The following is a 21938-nucleotide window of genomic DNA, read 5'->3' as shown; positions in this document are numbered from 1 at the left end:
AAAACGTAGCCATCGCTGTCCTCTTTCATCCAATGTGTTTACTATTGTACTAGGTGTTATGGTTCTTTCATAAATGTCACCAATGCACAGCCTCCTCCCTCCAACTCTTCCATAGACTCTAATGTTAAAATGGCTCAGAAGGTTCGTTTGAAAATCAGAAGAGCATGGTGTCTTTCCACTGTCACCACGTCCATATAATAAACTCCACAGGCATGAAAACTGAGAATTCAGTAGACTAAAAGCTGCTGTCGCTCACGGTGAAAGAATTTCGTCAATACGACTTGTACTTTTCATATGGGAACGATTTGTTTCGGCCTGACTTTTCTGTTCATTTTAAGCAGCAAAAGTGAGGTGCATGTCTGTGTACGTGTGTATGGAGCCATTGGGTGCGGTCACTATAGCAACCAGGCTCACACCTGCCTGCTTAACGAGCTCTCTCTCACTCTGTGCCAAGATTCATCTTAAGCACTTCTCTTTCAACTGCTGCTGTGTCCACAGTGTCACAGCCATCATTTTACCCTCAAATTGTCGCCATTATTGTTCTCTTTCCAACATCTTGTCTTTCAAAGCTCAGAGATTTAAACTTTTTAAACTGTGTGGATCCAAGTGGAGGGATCACATTTTAGTCATTCAGTGATTCAAAGAATATGACCTTTTAATATTCTTTCAGATGTTTTCTGACTCTAAATGTTCTTTTCTCATTTCTTAGGTTTTTCTAATTTACAATTAAAACATTTTCAGCTTTTTTCCAACTTCTTCTTCTGTGTAACCTTCAGCTTTTAGCAGTTCAGCACCTTTGTTTTCAGGTTAAATTCGTTTTTTTTTTTGTTGTTTTTTTTAAATCTCATTCAATATTTTTAACTCAAAATTCAGCAATTAATTCATTTCAGTCCATACATTCAGATTCAAGCATTCACACTGCAGTTTCTTCAGAAAATGCACTTTCTAGTTAGTGTGAATGCTTGAAAAGCATTCACAGTATTGTTCTTCTAATCTTTATTATTATATTTTCTTATTCCGTACGTTTTTTGAAAGCCTACTCCTTCAAAACCGTTCAACTTAGAAAAACCATTCAAACATCGTTAGATTCCTATTATTTTGGACATGACTGCTTCTATTTTTCTCATTTTTAACATTTATATTTTTAATTTTATTCAACTTTATTCAACAAAAATTTCCCATGTATTTCAATGGGGAGACCCTTCAAATTCTCATTCAACTTACTCATTTTTAAACTCTTACTACTTCCACATACATTGACATAGAGCCACCATTCAAACTTTAAAACGAAGACAAGACATTCAACTATTCAACTTGTATTTATCTTTTCAATATCTATTATACTTTTTCTTCAGTTCCAGTTTAAGTTTCATGATGTTTTTTCACCCGTTTCAGAGTTTATAATGGGTGTGTATGGGACGGAATGTTGGGGCTAGAGTGAGACAGCTCAACTGCTAGAGTGAGAGGAGCAAAAAAATTAATCTTAAAATCTTTTTTAAAACTGCTGCTGTGTCCGCAGCGTTTGCTCTACAGGTATGATTTTACCCTCAAAACGTAGCCATCGCTGTCCTCTTTCATCCAATGTGTTTACTATTGTCCTAGGTGTTATGGTTCTTTCATAAATGTCACCAATGCGCAGCCTCCTCCCTCCAACTCTTCCATAGACTCTAATGTTAAAATGGCTCAGAAGGTTCGTTTGAAAATCAGAAGAGCATGGTGTCTTTCCACTGTCACCACGTCCATATAATAAACTCCACAGGCATGAAAACTGAGAATTCAGTAGACTAGAAGCTGCTGTCGCTCACGGTGAAAGAATTTCGTGAATACGACTTGTACTTTTCATATGGGAACAATTTGTTTCGGCCTGACTTTTCTGTTCATTTTAAGCAGCAAAAGTGAGGTGCATGTCTGTGTCGTGTGTATGGAGCCATTGGGTGCAGTCACTATAGCAACCAGGCTCACACCTGCCTGCTTAACGAGCTCTCTCTCACTCTGCCATGGTTAAAATGTTAGATTGTAGTAAGATTAACTTTTTCAATAGTACAATAAGACAGATTTGACAGGGTTTTGCCACAGATTAATAGTTTTTCAGTAGTTAGTATATGCCAACTAAGTAGAGCATTGTGATTGGCACAAAGGTTTTTCAGATCTGGGCAGTTGGAGTCAGTTGATGACTTCAAAATCATCCTTTCTGACTGGATAATTAAAGCTCTCAGCATCTATCGGTCTGTAGTTAATTTTCCCACCTTTTAACTAACGTTTAACTAATCTAATCTCATTTAATGTCTTTGTTTATAGTCTGTATAGTTTATCTCCCCACGAATACACTCAAAGTAGTCTTAAAATAAAACCCACAAAACAGTTCAAGATTTAATACTTTTTATTTGCTCATTTAATGCCAGTTGCCCTGTTTTTCTGTATGTCACTCATTCGCTTATACTTGGGCAAAAAGGACCAATTTGTACACTAGTATAGTGTATTTTTTCCCTCTATCTCTCTATGTCTGTCACACACAGAGACCAACACACAGACATGTATATGCTCATTATTGCTGTTCAAACTGATGGTCAAATTTCCAAGCACCACCTGAACGCCTCATCTGTTTTTAACCTATCACTGGACCAACTGTCGTCATTCCGCTTTGCTCTCTGCTGTGGTAAGTACAGTACACTCAGTACTGCAGTGTTTTATTTTTATGATGGAAAAAATACATGTTTGACATTTAAACTCACATATCAAGTCCAACAGAGTTAAAAACAATTCAAAGAAGAAAGAAAGAAAAAAGAATAACCTTCGCTATCATTTATATACGTTTATTACGTTTTGCTGTTAGCAGCAGTGCTAACGCTAGCTTCAATGCTAATGCTAGCAACAATGCTAACGCTAGCTATAGTGCTAACACTAGCCTTAGCAGTTGTTAACTGACAAAAATAATATTCCTGTGATATTTATTGCCGGTCAGTGAGACCAAAGTAAGAAATTAGCTTTATTATTGCCATTGTGGCTCAGTTTTAACAGTAAGAGTGCTAGCGCTAGCGCTAGCAGCATTGCTAGCGCTAGCTGCAATGCTAACGCTAGCTGCAATGCTAACGCTAGCTGCAATGCTAACGCTAGCTGCAATGCTAATGCTAGCTGCATTGCTAACACTAACTGAAGTGCTAATGCTAGCCGGAATGCTAGCGCTAGCAGCAATGCTAAGGCTAGTAACAGTCTAACAGTAGCCTTACATAAGTGGCAATACTTCAGTTAACTAGTTTGAATTGTAAAATGACTGCTGTATCAGTTGGTGTGCTATATTACTCTATAATTACCCTGCTGACTAGAAGTTCAGTGTATCATGTCGTGTGGGCTTTGTATTTCTGTTAGTCTGATAACACTGTACAGACAACTAACGTATTATTTCTCGTTTCTTTCAGGAACCTGACTGACACTGTGCTTTGCCTGGTAGGTGTGCACATACTGTAAGAGAAGTAGACCAAAATAAAAAAATAATATGACTAATATAAGCTGTAAAGTGATGGGTTCAAACTTTGTGCTAGACCTTTTAAACACAATTTTATAATAAATACACATAAGTGCAGCTTAACAATTGGGCTAAAATATTTTTTTCGTACATTTTTGTAGTCACACTACATGTGATTAATTAATGATTCACTCAATCATATTTGTATTTAAAAATATTATTGCTGAATTTAATTAAATATTTATTCTTTTAAAAAGTGCCCAATTATGCAACTTTTTGCACATGGCAGCCGACAACAGTTTAGCTTGAATATTTGTTTTGTCCTTTTGCAGTAGTCACATTTAGTTCATACAATTACCATGTGATATAATTTTAATAAAATTATTTTTTTTTCTTGTTTTTTGTTCAGAGTGTGTAGAAGAAGAACAAGGACCAGATCTCCAGTCTTCTCTCTCACATCCCAACCCCCCAACCCCTCTATCCTCTGTCCTGCTCCACCTATTGTCTCTGCCTTCTTTCCATCTGTATTTCACTCTGTGGTTTGTGAGAAATTTTGCCAAACCAACAATCCTTTTGCGGTTTGATTTAAAGCCGTGTCTCTCCTGCTCTGTCTGTTCTCTCTGCTAAATTTTCTCTCTACCTGTTTTTCACTCTTGGCTTGCTGCTGAAAAACGCCAAGCCAACAAAGCAATAAAGAGTGCATATTTTGCCTCAACCTATGAACAAACTGAACAAACAAAGAAAAATCTGCGGTTTGATTTAAAGCCGTGTCTCTCCTGCTCTGTCTGTTCTCACTGCTAAATTTTCTCTCTACCTGTTTTTCACTCTTGGCTTGCTGCTGAAAAACGCCAAGCCATTAAAGCAATAAAGAGTGCATATATTGCCTCTACCTGAGAACAAACTGAACAAAGAAAACTAATTCACGGTTTGATTGTGATTTCCCAGCCGTGTCTCTCCTGCTCTGCCTGTTCTCTCTTCTAAATTTTCTCTCTACCTGTTTTTCACTCTTGGCTTGCTGCTGAAAAATGCCAAGCCAATAAAGAGAGTGCATAATATTCTCTCAACTGAAGAACAAACTGTCAAACGAAAGACAACTGTTTAAGACAAATAAAAACTGAAATATAAAAACAAAGACAACATCTCCTGGTGTGTGCCACTCTTATCTTGTGAACATATTTTCTAAAGACTAAGAAACACTTGCAGGTGTGTGAAAATGCCAAGGAAGCAGAAAAAGTCACAAGCTGCAAAACAACGCTGGAAAAAGTTTCATGAGTTTCACAAAGTACCAACATGTGAACAAGCTGAGTTTGATTTTCCTCAGAGCTCTGCAGAAGACAGTGTGTCTACAAAGACCAATTCTGACAGTGTCAAACAGGCAGGTCAACATGTTCCTGCACATGTACAACAGGTATCTTATGCTGATGCTGTAAAGAGTGGACTGCAGCATAAAGTTAATGAACAACATGAGGTGTCAAGTGCCCCACAGGTGGGTTATGCTGACTTTTTGAAAAGAGGCTGTCACAGTGATGTGGCAGGACCATCTCATGCAGAAAGAGTGAACCTTGAAAACCAGCCCTCTGTTATACATGTCTGTGCATCTCGCAGCCAGGCTCATCCTAAATATGGAGACTCCAGAAACAAGCAGTGCACATGTAACTCACTCACATTTCTTGCTTTCCTTCATGAGAATGAAAACATGACTACAGCTGACCTTAATCTGGTCTTGGATAAAGGTGATGTGATGTACAAAGAGGCCAAGAAAAGATTTCCTAAAAATATTCATTTGGCAACCGATGAGCTGCCAGACAAAGTTGATGCTCGCTGGTCTATGTATGATGTCGACATGACACAGCCTTCCCGGTATGGGACATTTGAAGAACCTCCAGAGGAAGCAGTAGATACCTTTCTCAGCTTAGAAGCAGGACTGAGCTGCCTGTTGTCAGATGTGCAGTATGCCTTATTGATTATGAGTGGATTGTGTATCGCAGTGTTCAGATCCACATCAGGCAAATATGGTTTCTTTGATCCACACTCCAGAACACCCAGTGGTCTTCCTCTATTACTACAGTCACGTAATCGTGGTACAGCTGTGATGCTGAAATTCACACTCCTCAGTGACATGATTAAGAGGATCCAAGATTCTTATGAAATGATGGAGATATCACCCTCTTGTAACTATGAACTGAAGCCTGTGCAGTTCTACAGTATGAGCACAGTCAACCTGAGTGATACTATCACAGACACAGTCTGCAGACCAACAGCTGCCACTGCTGTGGCATCTACTCACTCTGATACAACTGTTGATGAAGCAAACTCCTCTACTCCAAGGAGAAACACAACGACTGATCTGACTGAGAACATCTTTTGTCAAATGTCCATTTGTACGCCACCGGTGAAACAAAAAGAAGTTCACGTGACTCAGTTCACATCATATGAAGATCAGAATGAACCTCCTAATATACCAACTGAAGAACTATGCAGTGAATTAAGTTTCCTTCCATCAAGTGATGCTTTTTCATGTCAATCAAATGCTGCCATAACAAATGTTGCTGCCTGTGACCTTTCTGATATAGTTTTACAAAAACTGAAAAAAGTTAATAAACAACAAAGGCACAAAATGAAAAGAAGATTAATGGCATCAGAGAAACCCAGAAATCAGAGAAAAGAAAACCAAAAAAGGAGAGAACAACAAAAGTATGCTTCAAATAAAGATTACAAAGAAAAGAAAAAATCTTGCGCAAGCGAGACATATAAAAACAATCCTGAAGTTAAACAAAAACAACAACAGTATATGAAAAGACGTTACTGTGAAAATGATGAATTCAGAAAGAAACAAAAACAATATGTTAAAAAACGTTTTTCTGAGAATGCTACAGTTAGAAAGAAACAACAACAATATATTAAAAGACGCTACTGTGAGAACGATGAATTCAGAAAGAAACAACAACAATATATTAAAAGACGCTACTGTGAGAACGATGAATTCAGAAAGAAACAACAACAATATATTAAAAGACGCTACTGTGAGAACGATGAATTCAGAAAGAAACAACAACAATATATTAAAAGACGCTACTGTGAGAACGATGAATTCAGAAAGAAACAACAACAATATATTAAAAGACGCTACTGTGACAATGCTGACTTTAGACAAAAACAAAAAAACTATATAACTAAAAGGTATCAAGAAAACCCTGAATTCAGAGAGAGACAGAGATCTCGAGTGACTCAGCGTTATGCACGTGACAATGCATTCAGAGTAAGACACAGACAACTAATGAAACAACTAATGCGAGACAGGTATCAAAGTAATCTTGCATTCAGGATTATGCACAACATGAGATGTGCAATGAAAATAAAAAGGAAATACAGATGGGTGAACAGACAAACCCAAGAGAGTGACAACAGTGTGATCAACGAGGCCATATCTGTGTTCAAATCACAAATCAAAGCTGGACCATCATACCCATGTACTGTATGCTTCAAGGCTTCATTTCCAAACCAAGTGCGACCCTGCACAAGGTCAAAGTATGTCAAAAACCCACATGTAGTTGCAACATGTTTGACAGGAAAGTTTGTTCATGTTTGTGATGAAAACTGCAGAAATGAGCAGTGCAAAGTGCCTGATGAGAGAAAGAGAGAGTGGATATGTCACACCTGCCACGATCATCTTAAAAATGGATCCATGCCAGCACTTGCTGTTGCCAATAAGTTGGATCTTGCTGATATTCCAGCTGAACTTTCTGATCTCAACATACTGGAGAGACATCTCATAGCCAAGTGCATACCATTTGCCAAGATCATTCCTCTTCCCAAAGGCAGACAAAGAGCAATTAGAGGAAATGTGGTCTGTGTCCCATCAGAGGTACAGGAAACTGTTGAAACACTACCTCGACTGAGAATTAATTCTCAGGTGATCAGAGTAAAATTGAAGAGACGCTTGTCTTACAAAGGTCATCAGCTGTTTCAGACTGTAAGCTGGTCTAAACTTGTGCAAGCACTGCATAAACTCAAGCAGATTCATCCACAGTATAAGGATGTGAGCATCAGAGATGATGCTGAGCTGTGTGATCCAACTCTTCCTGATGAAGATGATGAGGATGATGATGATGAAAACATGAATGAGGACGATTATGATGAGGCTGATTTAATGGAAATTGACAGCTGTGAGAAAAATGCACTGAGTGAAGCACAAAATATAAATGAACAGGACATTGACATGTTACCCTGTGATGGTGAACAATCGCATGAACAGATGAGAGATGATTCAGAGCAAGCAGATGGACTGACTAATGGTGGTTTTGCACTCGAGTCCTGTTTGCAGCCCCCTGATGTGGCTGAGGAGATATTATGTTTCAGTGAAGGAATCTACTCTGTTGCTCCTGCAGAGAGAAACAATCCAATAAGTTTTTTCAAAACACCTAAACTGGAGGCCATGGCCTTCCCTGTGCAGTTTCCTACAGGCCAAAACACACTTGATGAAAGAAGGCTGATCAAAGTATCCCCCAGTGGGTATTTCAAATCAAGACTTTTCTGCATTGATGATCGTTTTGCCAAAGACACAAACTATTTATTCTTTGCACAGTTTGTGACTGAAATACACTTGGCTACATCCAGCATGACAGTACAGTTAAGGAAGGCAAAGCCTCTGACCAGAGATGGTAGAAAAATAACCTCAGGCATGTTACAAGATAAACATGAGGTGGAGAAACTGGTGCGAAATAAAGATGCAGTGAGATTCATGCAGCCTCTGAGAGGAACCCCAGCCTATTGGGAGAAAACAACAAGAGATCTTTTTGCCATGATCAGACAGTTGGGAACTCCCACGTTCTTTTGCACATTTTCAGCTGCTGAAATGCGCTGGCCTGAAGTGATCGAGGCAATAACAAGGCAGCAAGGTGAACAAGTGAATTTTGAAGGACTCGACTGGTCAGCAAAGTGTGACATCCTGAGAAGCAATCCTGTCACAACAATGCGCATGTTTGACAAGAGAGTTGAAGCATTATTCAGAGATTTACTCTTATCTCCTGCAGAGCCACTTGGCAAAGTCATTGACTACTTTTACAGAGTTGAGTTTCAGCACAGAGGAAGCCCACACATACACTGCCTCCTGTGGGTAGAAGGTGCTCCTGTGTTTGAGGAGGATGATGAGCAAACTGTTCTTGATTTTATAAACAAATACATCACAGCTCAGCTGCCTGATCCACATAAACAACCTGAACTGTACAAAAAAGTAACAGAAGTGCAAAAACACAGTAAGAACCACACAAAGACGTGCTTTAGGAGTTTAAGCTCCGGGTGCCGTTTTGGTTTTCCCAAACCACCCTGCAATGAGACAATGATCACAAGACCCAGTGAGGATGATGCACTGGAAGTAGAAACGGCAAAGAACAAGCTCAGACCACTGAACCAGCTGCTGAATGAACCTGAAACTGCTTCCATGAGTTTAGAGCAGCTCTTGGAAAGATGCAAGTTGACACATGCAGAATATGAGAGATACCTGAATAAAATGAACATGAGGAGTACGATCATACTAAAGCGTGATCCAAAAGACTCTTGGATAAACGGCTATAATCCACATCTGCTTGAAGCCTGGAACAGTAATATCGACATAAGCTTTGTTTTAGATGCTTTTGGTGCTGCAAATTATTTAATGAAATATATATCAAAAAAAGAGGGCGGGCTATCTGAGTACCTGAAAACTGTCATTGAGAACTCCCATAAGGACAGTGTAAATGAGTGCGATGAAATGAGAGCCGTCATGCAGGCATATTCAAAGAAGCGAGAGATCAGTGCACAGGAGTGTGTTGCTCGTGCATGTGGTCTTCACATGAAGCAATGTTCACGTGCTGTAATATTCATTCCAACTGATGATAATCCTGTGAAAATGAGTCGTCCCCTGTCAGTTCTGGACAACACAACACCTGAGTCTTCCAATGTTTGGATGACATCTTTGAATGACAAATACAAAGCCAGACCTGAAACACCAGAGTATGAGGAGATGTGCATGGCAGACTTTGCTGCTACTTGCAGGATTGTCTATGGCCAACAGAAAAAAGGTAAAGATGTTTTGCCCCTTCTCAATGAGATGGGGTTTGTGCAAAGGCGCAAAAACAATAAGCCTGCTATCATCAGATTTCACCGCTGCTCACAAGAAAAACATCCAGAGCAATATTACGGAAGACTGCTTAAACTGTACCTTCCTCATCGTTCAGACCACGAACTGAAAACACCATCGTTGCCAACCTATCAGGCTTTCTATGGTGCTGGCTGTGTACAGCTACCAGGTACTGACCATCTTGAGTACGTGCAACACATTGTCAAAAGAAACAGAGAAAAATATGAGAAAAACAGTGAGGAGATCGAGAGCGCTGTTGAGGAATATGAGCAGAACAGAGGTGTGACTGACGAATGGTGTAATCTGGCACCTGAATCAGATCTCGTAAGGTTGCCACTTGTCGAACAAGAAAGAGAGCGAGACAATGAAAATGAACAGGAAGATGTGCCCGACTACAGCCGTCAGGCTGATGCTTCAACAGAAGTCAGAGCCATCAGGGAACCCCCTGCTATTGATCCCACATTGTTACGTCAGATGTTTCAGAATCTGAACAAGAAGCAAGCCTGCATATTTTATGCAGTTAGAGACTGGTGCATTAAAAGAGTCTGTGCTCTAAATCCAGAGCAGTTTTTCTTTTATATTAATGGTGGTGCTGGAACAGGAAAATCACATCTTATCAAATGCATCTACTCAGAAGCATCTAAGATACTGAGCAAAGTGCCCAGATATGCAGACGACGTTGACATATCAAAACCCACCGTCCTGTTAACTGCTTTCACTGGGACTGCAGCTTTTAACATTTCTGGAACAACACTGCATTCTCTTCTCAAGCTGCCTAGAAGCTTAAAACCTCCCATTCAGGGACTTGGCAATCAGCTGGATGAAGTCAGATCAGAACTTTTGAATGCTGAAATAATCGTCATTGACGAAGTGTCTATGGTGTCAAGACATCTGTTTGCATATGTAGATGCAAGACTCAAACAGATCAAAGGGACTCGGAGACCCTTTGGAGGCATGTCAGTCATTGCTGTCGGAGACTTCTATCAGCTACCCCCAGTGCGACAGTCTAAACCTCTCTGTGTGCACGACCCGTCTGAGATCGACCTGTGGCGGGAGCATTTTCAGATGATCACTCTGACTGAGATTATGCGTCAGAAAGATGATGTTGTCTTTGCTGAGATGCTGAACAGAATTCGTGTAAAAGGAAAGTTGGATGAGCTTTGCGAAGCAGATAGAAATTTGTTGTTACAGGCCATAACTGAACCAGCCCATTGTCCGACTGATGCATTGCACATTTTTGCAACTAATAAAGAAGTGGATGCACACAACTCTTCAACACTGGCTCTGCTCCACACTCATATCATTGACATCCATGCAGATGATTATAGAAAAGATCCTAGAACTGGCAGAATGGCACTTCAAGACAGACCATTGAAAGGAGGTAAAAACGAGTTACCAGACACACTGAAAGTTGCAGAAGGAGCTCGTGTCATGCTCACCAGAAACATTGACATACAAAATGGTTTGGTTAATGGAGCTTTTGGAATACTACTTAGAGTAGTTTACTCTGAAAATGACCAACACATCATCAAGCTTGGACTTAAAATGGATAATGAGACATCTGGAAAGAATAACCGCACACCAGCAGACGATATGGTGTACATTGAGAGAGCAGAGGAGAATCTGAAGCAGAAAGGAGTGGTACGAAGACAGTTCCCAGTGAAGCTGGCCTTTGCATGTACAATACATAAGGTACAGGGTATGACAACTACATCAGCTGTTGTCTCTCTTAAGAGCATTTTTGAGCCCGGCATGGCCTACGTAGCTGTCAGTAGAGTGACGTCTCTCAGTGGACTGTATCTTCTTGATATGGAGGAGAAAAAAATATTCACCAACCCAGAAATCACTGCAGCGCTTGAGAACATGAGACAAGCCAACCTTGATGACATGATGCCTCTTCTACACGTGAGGCAAACACTGAGCAGGTCAGAGGTTTTCACCATTGTTCATCATAATACAGAGGGACTGCCAGCTCACATTAATGACATCAAAAGTCACCATGAATTGTGTCTAGCAGATGTTTTGTGCCTAACAGAAACACACCTGCGGGGCTCTTTTGTCGCAGAGAGTCTCCACTTGGAAAATTACAATTTGTTCAAACGCAACAGACACCTGTCCTACACAAACTTTCCCCAGATGGCAAACAGAAGTGGTGGTGGAGTTGCTGTTTATGTGAAAAGTGACATTCAAGTGCATGAAAAACAGTACATCCATAATGTAACTGACCTTGAATTTCTGGCTTTAAAGGTTGAAGCACCAGTCAGTGCTCTGATTGCAGTTGTATACAGACCTCCAGACTACACTCTGAGGCCATTCCTGAAAAACCTGGTAAGCCTATTAGACTCATTGGAGATCATGGACTGTCATCCCATCATAGTTTGTGGTGATTTTAATGAGAATGTTTTATCCAGTGCAAACAAACTAATCCTGGAGCTGTTTGAGTCTAGGGGATACGCACAGGTCATCACTGCCCCTACCACAGAGAAGAACACACTGCTTGACCTAATTTTCATTTCTCAGTCAGATCGATGTCTCCATTCTGGAGTCATGAAGACATACCATAGTTACCATGACCCAGTATACTGTGTATTGTCCTGTGATGATTCATGATCTAGATCTTTGAATACAGTAAGTAATATCTATATTTTTGAATGACTTAAGAAAGTAGAGCGATATTTAAAAGTTGACGCCCTGCATTGCAGTATAATGTTTGAATTGTTTACATAAAATACAATTACATGAATTAAGTAATGATATCAGTAAAAGATGACAATTTTATTTATTACAGAAAATCTAAAATTCACTAACAGTAACCTATAAATGTCAGAAAAATCAAATATAGCAGTTTGAAACGAACAGTGTAGGCATATCCTCTCTGCAGCCAGGCTTCAACATCCTGCCAGGCTGCCCCAGTCTCACTGTGGCTGGGAGGGAGGGAGGGTGGACCAGAGGATTGCCTACACAACACATAAATGTTCAACAGCTTCTTCATTGTTTCTGAGAGAACAATAATGACTAAAGGTTGCTTTTTAAAAAAACAAACAAACAAACAAACAAACCTAATTACAGCAATAATGACAGTTAAGCCACTTTATGTGTGCCTCTATTTTGAAATACTATTTACAAAAATATTATTATTTTGGTTTGTTATAAACTTTAAACTTTTTCAAAAGTACACAATTATATTTTTGGACAAATTTTTCTATGAAACATAAATTTTTATGAGCTTTTATCATGTTTCTGGCCAGCGCAATCATCAGGGTGGGTCTGGGTTGATAACTGCACATTTCTGGCCAGAAATGTTTCAGCAGTGTTACATATGTAGTGCATATGTTACACTTGCTTTCTGTTACCAGCTGATACCCTACATTTGTATAGACATTTGATGGTGTGAGGTTAGGGAGTTGAGTGGGGGGGGGGGGGGGGGGGGGGTACGGTGGGAGTTGAGGGGGGGGGGTTTCCTTTCCTGTTAGGTTTCCTTTGTTTTTCTTTTTTTTTCTTTTTAAGAGAGACACAGTCCTCCTGTGTCTTCTCCAATCTTCACATGTAAAATCCAACAATGTGAAGCACATAGCAGCCAGAAACTGTAATGCCACAGATCAGAGAAACTTCATCATCACCATCTTCATCGCCATACGATCAGAGCGTGAGACTTCACATCTGGAGCACAGGAGAGATTCTGTGATAAGTCTTCCTTCTAGCTTGTCCCACAAGCAGTCGGTGAGATTTACTAACAACAAAAAGGGTTAATGACATTATTTCCATGAAAACATGTATTCATTCTTTGTGAAGTGTTTAAATTGTGTTTTCACTTGACCTTAGGAGTGTTAGAGTGTATTGTAATGTCTGTACTCAGGTGTTTCCCTCTGTGATCCATCCCCTTCAGAGCCGAGACACTCAGGACTGAACAGACTGCACAGTTTCTGTGACTGAGCCTTCTTTGAAACCACTCATGATAGAAGGGCTTCATATTTGCAGCAGCACTACTACAGGTATTCAGTTTATTACAGGATGTGTTTGTTTCTTAGGACCAGCTCTGAGTGCACACTACCTAACATATACACCTTTCTGTTTATTACAAACCAACTACTCTGGATCATACGGCCAGTTGGCAGGAATGTTGCTGCAGGAAAACATCCCTGGAGATCACCATCATTGTCAGACTGACTGTGCCTCCTCTGTGCAGTGTCAAGATCCTCCCTAAATGAGTGTGTAAGTTGACATTTTCATTATTTTATTCCCTTTGACAAGACAAGTATCACTGATATTTACATTTACAACTACATATTCCTGTTTTCTGCTCTTCTTTTAAAGTCCTCAGCTATCCTGCTTCTGTGCTGCTTGCCACACATCAAACACTGGCCGGATGACAGGGAGGATCCACTCTGAAGTCACTGGACATGATGAGGATCATATGGGACTTCATAGTTTCACAGAAACGTTGTGCTCTGTGATTACAGGTTTTAAATGGACATAATGACTGCCTCTCTCTGATCAACAGGCTAAAGGATTGTTGTCATTGTTAGTGCTCTGTACAATGTATGCTTATTTAGTATTTCATCACAGAGCAAACCTTTATTTATTTAACATATTTTTATTTTGTTTTAATGTTGAATTAACTGTGGGGATTTTTTTAAGTGGGCACTCGGGATGTCATATGACCAGAAATGTGGTAACTGGAATTCAACGTTATGGAAGAAAAAATCTGCTAAGAACAAAACACACACAAAACCCCCCAAGAAAATTCAAATTCATTCCATGTAATCCAATCTAAAACATTTTAAACTGCTGAACAGCAACACAAACAGTGTTAAAAAACAGTGTTAACAGAAGGATTATGATGATTTTGTACCAAAGTTTCAGGTCACATGGCACACCTAGTGTGTAGTGTGGGGTATCAGCTGGTAAGTATAGGGTTTTTTTCATATTTGTGTACTTAGAGTTTAGATAGATAAAGCCTTGTGTATAATAATTAGTCATAACCACAACTCAAAGTCAGGGACTAACTAATTTTGGGACTTTGTGTCTGAGCCCAGGTTAAAACACTGTGTAAAAAAGCATTTAGTGGCATGGCTGAACAATGCTGTATTGATACTTATTTATCCATGTTCACAAAAAGGACTAATGTGTTTATTTGATTATTTGCACGTGTTAAACTGTTTCACCACCTTAGGCTTTCATTTGAGTTTACTCAAAAATCTCTATACAGTTCTCTTTTACCACTGTGTGGACTCTGTTTACATTAAAACATAAAGAAGAATGAGTAATAAAAAGATGTGTAGACAGATTAAGTAGACCGATAGAAACAGCTGTTCAGCCATGTTCTAAGAAACCAACACAATTTAAAGGTTCAGGATTGTGGTTTTAAAAGTTGAATTTTCATGTATTTCATATCTTGCTTATTATTTTTTATTTAGTTATTTAATTTAGTTATTTTTATTTATTCTACTAGTCCTTTTCAGAAAGAAGCTGTAAAATATGACTTAAGAATTTTTTTTTATTTTCTATGACATACAAAACAAATTGATGTATGTAATACTATTAAACATGATATACACATGTGTATATGTCTGAAAAACATTATGCTGTATATTAAAGTTTGCATTTTCTCCAGAATTTTTGTTCATCTTTTAAGTTCATTTCAGTTAGAAGAATTTGAACTTTTAATATTCATTCAGAGATTTTCTGACTCTAAATTTTCTTTTGTCATTACTCATTTTTTTATTATTTACATTTTAAACATGTTTAGCTTTTTTCCAACTTCTTCTGTGTGAACATCAGCTTTCAAAAGTTCTGCACTTTTGTTTTCACTTTAAAAATTCTGTATTTTCCAGCTCATTCAGAATTTTTAACTTAACATTCAGTAATTAATTCATTTCAGTGCATACATTCAGATTCAAGCATTCACACTGCAGTTTCTTCAGAAAATGCACTTTCTAGTTAGTGTGAATGCTTGAAAAGCATTCACAGTATTGTTATTCGAATCTTTATTATTATTCTATTTTATTATTATTATCTATTCCGTACGTTTTTTGAAAGCCTACTCCTTCAAAACCGTTCAACTTAGAAAAACCATTCAAACACCGTTAGATTCCTATTCTTTTGGACAACACTGCTTCTATTTTTCATATTTTTAACATTTATATTTTTAATTTTATTCAACTTTATTCAACAAAAATTTATAATGTATTTCAATGGGGAGACCCTTCAAATCCTCATTCAACTTACTCATTTTTAAACTCTTACTACTTCCACATACATTGACATAGAGCCACCATTCAAACTTTAAAACGAAGACAAGACATTCAACTATTCAACTTGTATTTATCTTTTCAATATCTATTATACTTTTTCTTCAGTTCCAGTTTAAGTTTCATGATGTTTTTTCACCCGTTTCAGAGTTTATAATGGGTGTGTATGGGACGGAATGTTGGGGCTAGAGTGAGGCAGCTCAACTGCTAGAGTGAGAGGAGCAAAAAAATTAATCTTAAAATATTTTTTAAAACTGCTGCTGTGTCCACAGCGTTTGCTCTACAGGTATGATTTTACCCTCAAAACGTAGCCATGGCTGTCCTCTTTCATCCAATGTGTTTACTATTGTCCTAGGTGTTATGGTTCTTTCATAAATGTCACCAATGCACAGCCTCCTCCCTCCAACTCTTCCATAGACTCTAATGTTAAAACGGCTCAGAAGGTTGGTTTGAAAATCAGAAGAGCATGGTGTTTTTACACTGTCACCACGTCCATATAATAAACTCCACAGGCATGAAAACTGAGAATTCAGTAGACTAGAAGCTGCTGTCGCTCACGGTGAAAGAATTTCGTCAATACGACTTGTACTTTTCATATGGGAACGATTTGTTTCGGCCTGACTTTTCTGTTCATTTTAAGCAGCAAAAGTGAGGTGCATGTCTGTGTCGTGTGTATGGAGCCATTGGGTGCGGTCACTATAGCAACCAGGCTCACACCTGCCTGCTTAACGAGCTCTGCCTGCCACTCTGCCAAGATTCATCTTAAGCACTTCTCTTTCAACTGCTGCTGTGTCCACAGTGTTAAAGCCATCATTTTACCCTCAAAACGTCGCCATCGTTGTTCTTTTTCCAACATCTTGTCTTTCAAAGCTCAGAGATGTAAACTTTTTAAACTGTGTGGGTCCAAGTGGAGGGATCACATTTTAGTCATTCAGTGATTCAAAGAATATAACCTTTTAATATTCTTTCAGATGTTTTCTGACTCTAAATGTTCTTTTCTCATTTCTTAGGTTTTTCTAATTTACAATTAAAACATTTTCAGCTTTTTTCCAACTTCTTCTTCTGTGTAACCTTCAGCTTTTAGCAGTTCAGCACTTTTGTTTTCAGGTTAAATTCGTTTTTTTTGTTTGTTTTTTTAAAATCTCATTCAATATTTTTAACTCAAAATTCAGCAATTAATTCATTTCAGTGCATACATTCAGATTCAAGCATTCACACTGCAGTTTCTTCAGAAAATGCACTTTCTAGTTCTATTTTATTCTTCCGTACGTTTTTTGAAAGCCTACTCCTTCAAAACCGTTCAACTTAGAAAAACCATTCAAACATCGTTAGATTCCTATTATTTTGGACATGACTGCTTCTATTTTTCTCATTTTTAACATTTATATTTTTAATTTTATTCAACTTTATTCAACAAAAATTTCCCATGTATTTCAATGGGGAGACCCTTCAAATTCTCATTCAACTTACTCATTTTTAAACTCTTACTACTTCCACATACATTGACATAGAGCCACCATTCAAACTTTAAAACGAAGACAAGACATTCAACTATTCAACTTGTATTTATCTTTTCAATATCTATTATACTTTTTCTTCAGTTCCAGTTTAAGTTTCATGATGTTTTTTCACCCGTTTCAAAATTTATAATGGGTGTGTATGGGACGGAATGTTGGGGCTAGAGTGAGAGAGCTCAACTGCTAGAGTGAGAGGAGCAAAAAAATTAATCTTAAAATCTTTTTTAAAACTGCTGCTGTGTCCGCAGCGTTTGCTCTACAGGTATGATTTTACCCTCAAAATGTAGCCATGGCTGTCCTCTTTCATCCAGTGTGTTTACTATTGTACTAGGTGTTATGGTTCTTTCATAAATGTCACCAATGCACAGCCTCCTCCCTCCAACTCTTCCATAGACTCTAATGTTAAAATGGCTCAGAAGGTTCGTTTGAAAATCAGAAGAGCATGGTGTCTTTACACTGTCACCACGTCCATATAATAAACTCCACAGACATGAAAACTGAGAATTCAGTAGACTAGAAGCTGCTGTCGCTCACGGTGAAAGAATTTAGAATGTAGCCTGTTGTTAGCTGAGGTCCACACACAGTGTTTGACAGTGTAAAGTGTGTGAAAGGGCTGCTGGTGGAGCTCACTAGGATGAGCAGGTGACCACGAGGTGGAGAGCAGCTGGCCTGGCTTTGACCCGGGCCACGCCCCCTTTCTCTCTGCTTTGCTGTCACTTATCTTCACTGCTCTGTCCAATAAAGCTGAAAAAGGCCCCGAATCAAAGAAATCTGCTGCAGCCTCTGAAATGTCTTCTGTTTCCTTCCCGACGGCTTTTTCACCGTCAGCCCATCAGACAGTCCAGCAGCATTTATGATGATGTCATGATGTTGAAGAGGCTGCTACGGTGGCCTCCCATGACCCCCAGCCTCATCACAGCTGAGATGCAGACATTTGAAAACATTCAGCAGACAACTGAATAACAGTCCAACACAACAGTCTGTGTGCAGACACACACTGACCTTTCATATAGTCAAACACAGCTGGTTGAGTCATTTCTCTGTGAGTCTAAAGTGAATCTAGTATTTGAAAGTCCACTTCCTGTATTTGTTGTTGAAGACTTCTTCAGCTTCTTCTCAAGGACATCAGCTGCTTGTTTGGCAGCAGAGGCAGTTAAGAAGCTTCCTGAAAAACACTGAACAGTGAGTTCACTGTGGCATATGACAGATTCAGCTTTCTGTGTGCAAATGTGTCTGTGTCGACCTTTCAAATGCTGTTGAATCCAAAACATCAGCGGCTCCTCGGCTGCTCACTTCATGCACTTCTGTCTGTGTGACAGTCCAATGACATCACAGCTGTTTCCAGCCCCAGTGTCTCAGGACTGGACACCTTTAAACATGTCGAGGATCAAACAGCGTCCAGCTAAACACACATGAAACTATCAGAGCTGACAATCATTCCAATAACATCTAATGGTTCATGTATGTAGACACAGGACTACAAGGAAATGGCTCTCAGCATCTGGCTGTGGGAACACATGAGTCCCTGTTTGTGTTCAGATTGTGTGCATGTTTTAGACGTGTGTCACATGTAGAAACACAACAATCCCACAATGACACACAGATGTGTTTGACACAGCTGTGCAGCTGTAAGTTGTTTCTAATGATTCATTGAAGCTCTTCTAACATTCTGGAGACGATCAGTACATGAATCTGTTCAACACGACAACAATTTGACTTCAGTGTGAATGTTTGCATTAAATAACCTTCTTCATCCAGCTGACAGCATCTTCATCCTATGATGTGAACAGTTCCTCCTGTTGATGACAAACCTCTGACAGGATCTGCTTGAGGAGCTTTTTCATGTGCAGCTCTCTGAGCTCAGGGCTGAGCTGCTGTTTCATCTTTAAGAGCTGCTGCCTCCTCGCCGGACTTGTTCTCCTCTTCTTCTCCTAATGACACCATTTCTGCTTCATATAAAATTCAATAAAGATGCTGACATGTATCTGTAGGAACAACATCATTGAATCTGTAACAACTGGAGCCAAACCAGTGGCTCTGCTGGGATCACTGGTGAGCCAACACTTCCTTGTTGATGCAGATTTCAGGGCTTCCTTTTGCTCCTCCGTTATAACTGTTCTCTCTTCTCAACACATGATGACACAAAGGAATCAGCAGTGACAAAGATGATGCTGAAGAGAAGCACACACTTCACACATATAACAGAGCAGTGCAGTTACACACACCTCTGCTCGACATCAGGCCTCAAACAAAGACACAAAACACTAACTTGACTCTAAACAGAAGAAACGAGCAGCTGTTTCTGTTCTGTGCTTATTTATATTTGACACACATGCTTCTCTTTGTGCAAACACACATCGCACTATAAGGGTAACCTCGCACACAATGATTGGACAGCACAGTGATGATGCTGGGAGATCCTATACGCAGCAACACAGAAACACTGAGAACTTTAAACAATGATGGAAAGTGTTATAAATGACTTGTTGGCCTCTGATCTGTCACAAACAGCTGAAACGTGTCTCTCATGAGTCACATGAAGGTTTTTGACAGAAAGGACAAAAAGTAGCTGCAGTCAGTTTGTGTCATTTTTATATTTATTCATCTGGGAGAAAAATCTGAGGGACATTAAAATGTGTTTTCAACAGAGACAAGAACATGAATATAACAGAACAGGTAAATGAACATGTTTCAAGTAAACAGCTGGACTGATCAGGTCCAAACACAGAGTGATAAACTTGTCAAACAGCTGTCATATCTTTATATAGAAGCTCTTTATAAATGCTGCTCACTGCAGTCTGTTTACTAATAATGTCAAAGTGTTAGAAACACAGAAACATCAGAATGGTCTTTGTTCACAGAAACCTGTCTGGGATCCTTTGTTGTTCTTTTGATGCAGAGTTACATTATAAATATAAAGAGTTATTTCAGAGTCTCATCAGTTTTCCTGCATGTCTTTATTTAACACATCAGCAGGGCTGAAGCTCTCATGTTAAACACACACTGATCTATGGACACGTTCATGTGTTTCTAACAGAACCAGGCTGTTATCAGCCTGCACTAACATTATGTCACACACACTGAATGTAACAGTGACAGTTTACATCATCACACAATCAGCTGTGATTGTTTCACTGTCATCAAACGAGTCAACAGGAAGTAGAATCAATAGAAACCAATCATTTACTGACAGCATGTCTGATGGAAATAAGTGCAGATTATGTATGAAGTCTAACTGCACACAGTAACTGTGTTACAATAAGGACTTAACAGCGCCCTCTGCTGGAGTGTTTCAGTACTGCGTTAACTAGAATACACCACCTCCTCCTCACACCACCTGCTACAGCTCTACTCTTCTATGACTACAGTCATCCACAGCACTGATGTGAGGTCACATGGTTCATATGTAAGGAGCACAGCTGACCTCAGGTCAGTTTAATGACTGTGAGCAGCAGCTGTGTTATTGTCACTGTGACAGGGAGACACTCTCAGACACAGCGCTCATGTCAGCTTGTTCTCATGCAGGAGGATCAGGAGCTCCATGTTTGTCTTTCTGTTTGAATCATGATGTGTTTGTGCCATCAGAGTCTGTCATGAGTACTCAGGGTTTCACAGCAGCTCTTCTGGATGCTGACGAGGACTCCAACCTCATGTTTCACCTCTCTGAGCTTCTGATGTCTGTGAACACTCGTGTTTCTTCTCTGGGCTCATCTGGACAAAAACACCTTTCTGTGTTTGGCTGCAGCCTCATTCTGACTGACAGGAAGTGTGTTATCCATGAGCTGCACTTCTGTGAGGAAGTTTCCTGCTGTGTTTCCTGTCTGTGGACAAACACGAGTGTTCCAGCTGAGGACTTGGTTCCTTCCACCTGTCCATACAGGACATCACGCTGTCTGCAGCTCTGTAAATGCAGCTCCAGGTCCTTCCACGTGCTGCTCTGTATTTGTGCAGTTTGTAGTGTGTCCTGGGAAACGTAGCACACATGGTGTTCTTCTGCTGTTTCCTCCTTTCACTGAGTGTGAAACACTGACGCTGTGCTGTTGTTCACAGAGGGGAGCTGATTCTAGCTGCAGCTGGACTCTGTCATCTAACTGAATGTGTTGGTGCTGATCACGGGGCTCTGAGGGGGGAGCAGCAGGAGGACTCTGGATGCTGACGTCAGTGTATCTGTGGAAGCTCCCACAGCGTGTCTGTCATTCAATATTGTGCTGTATATTGTATCTATGCAAAGATGAACAGACTGTGTGTTCACTGGTCTCTGTGCTGCAGCTCTGATGTCATCATCACTCCCTCCTCCACCCTCAGCAGTCCCAGCATGCTGCTGTGGTGCACCCCACCCTCACTCTACACCTGAGCCACAGACCACACCCTCCACCTCAATATACACCACAGTTTTCTCTGCTGTGGAAATGAGATCAGGAGGAAATCATCATTATTATTATTTAATAAACGCTCACATTAATGTGGGCTTATTTGTTTCATATTAGAAACATTAGTTGAGTGTTTTTAGTATAAAATGGTCAAAGTCCCTCTTTTTGCTCCTCCCCTCACCTGTGGATGGGCGGTGCTGTTACCGTGGTGACAGCTTG

General features: G+C 39.6%; 1 protein-coding gene and 2 long non-coding RNA genes across 3 annotated transcripts in view; all 3 read left to right on the top strand.

The window, feature by feature from the left end:
* Positions 1 to 21938, top strand: part of LOC112433374 (uncharacterized) — a 254707-nt gene that overhangs the window by 51654 nt on the left and 181115 nt on the right. The gene's annotated exons all lie outside the window — the stretch shown is intronic.
* LOC143420831 (uncharacterized) lies at positions 1731 to 4506 on the top strand. The gene is made up of 2 exons (XR_013100562.1): positions 1731 to 3444; positions 3873 to 4506. It is a non-coding gene; the product is annotated as an uncharacterized LOC143420831 (long non-coding RNA).
* On the top strand, positions 8389 to 11898 carry LOC143420829 (uncharacterized). Its single transcript, XM_076889161.1, has 2 exons — positions 8389 to 11506; positions 11829 to 11898. The coding sequence occupies exons 1-2, from the start codon at positions 8436 to 8438 to the stop codon at positions 11851 to 11853; spliced, it is 3096 nt and encodes a 1031-aa protein (XP_076745276.1). The 5' UTR covers positions 8389 to 8435; the 3' UTR covers positions 11854 to 11898.

Source organism: Maylandia zebra, linkage group LG2 (assembly GCF_041146795.1).
Source record: "Maylandia zebra isolate NMK-2024a linkage group LG2, Mzebra_GT3a, whole genome shotgun sequence".
Lineage (NCBI taxonomy): Eukaryota > Metazoa > Chordata > Actinopteri > Cichliformes > Cichlidae > Maylandia > Maylandia zebra.
Note: the sequence above shows the minus strand (reverse complement) of the source record. Positions and strands in the feature narration are given on the sequence as shown.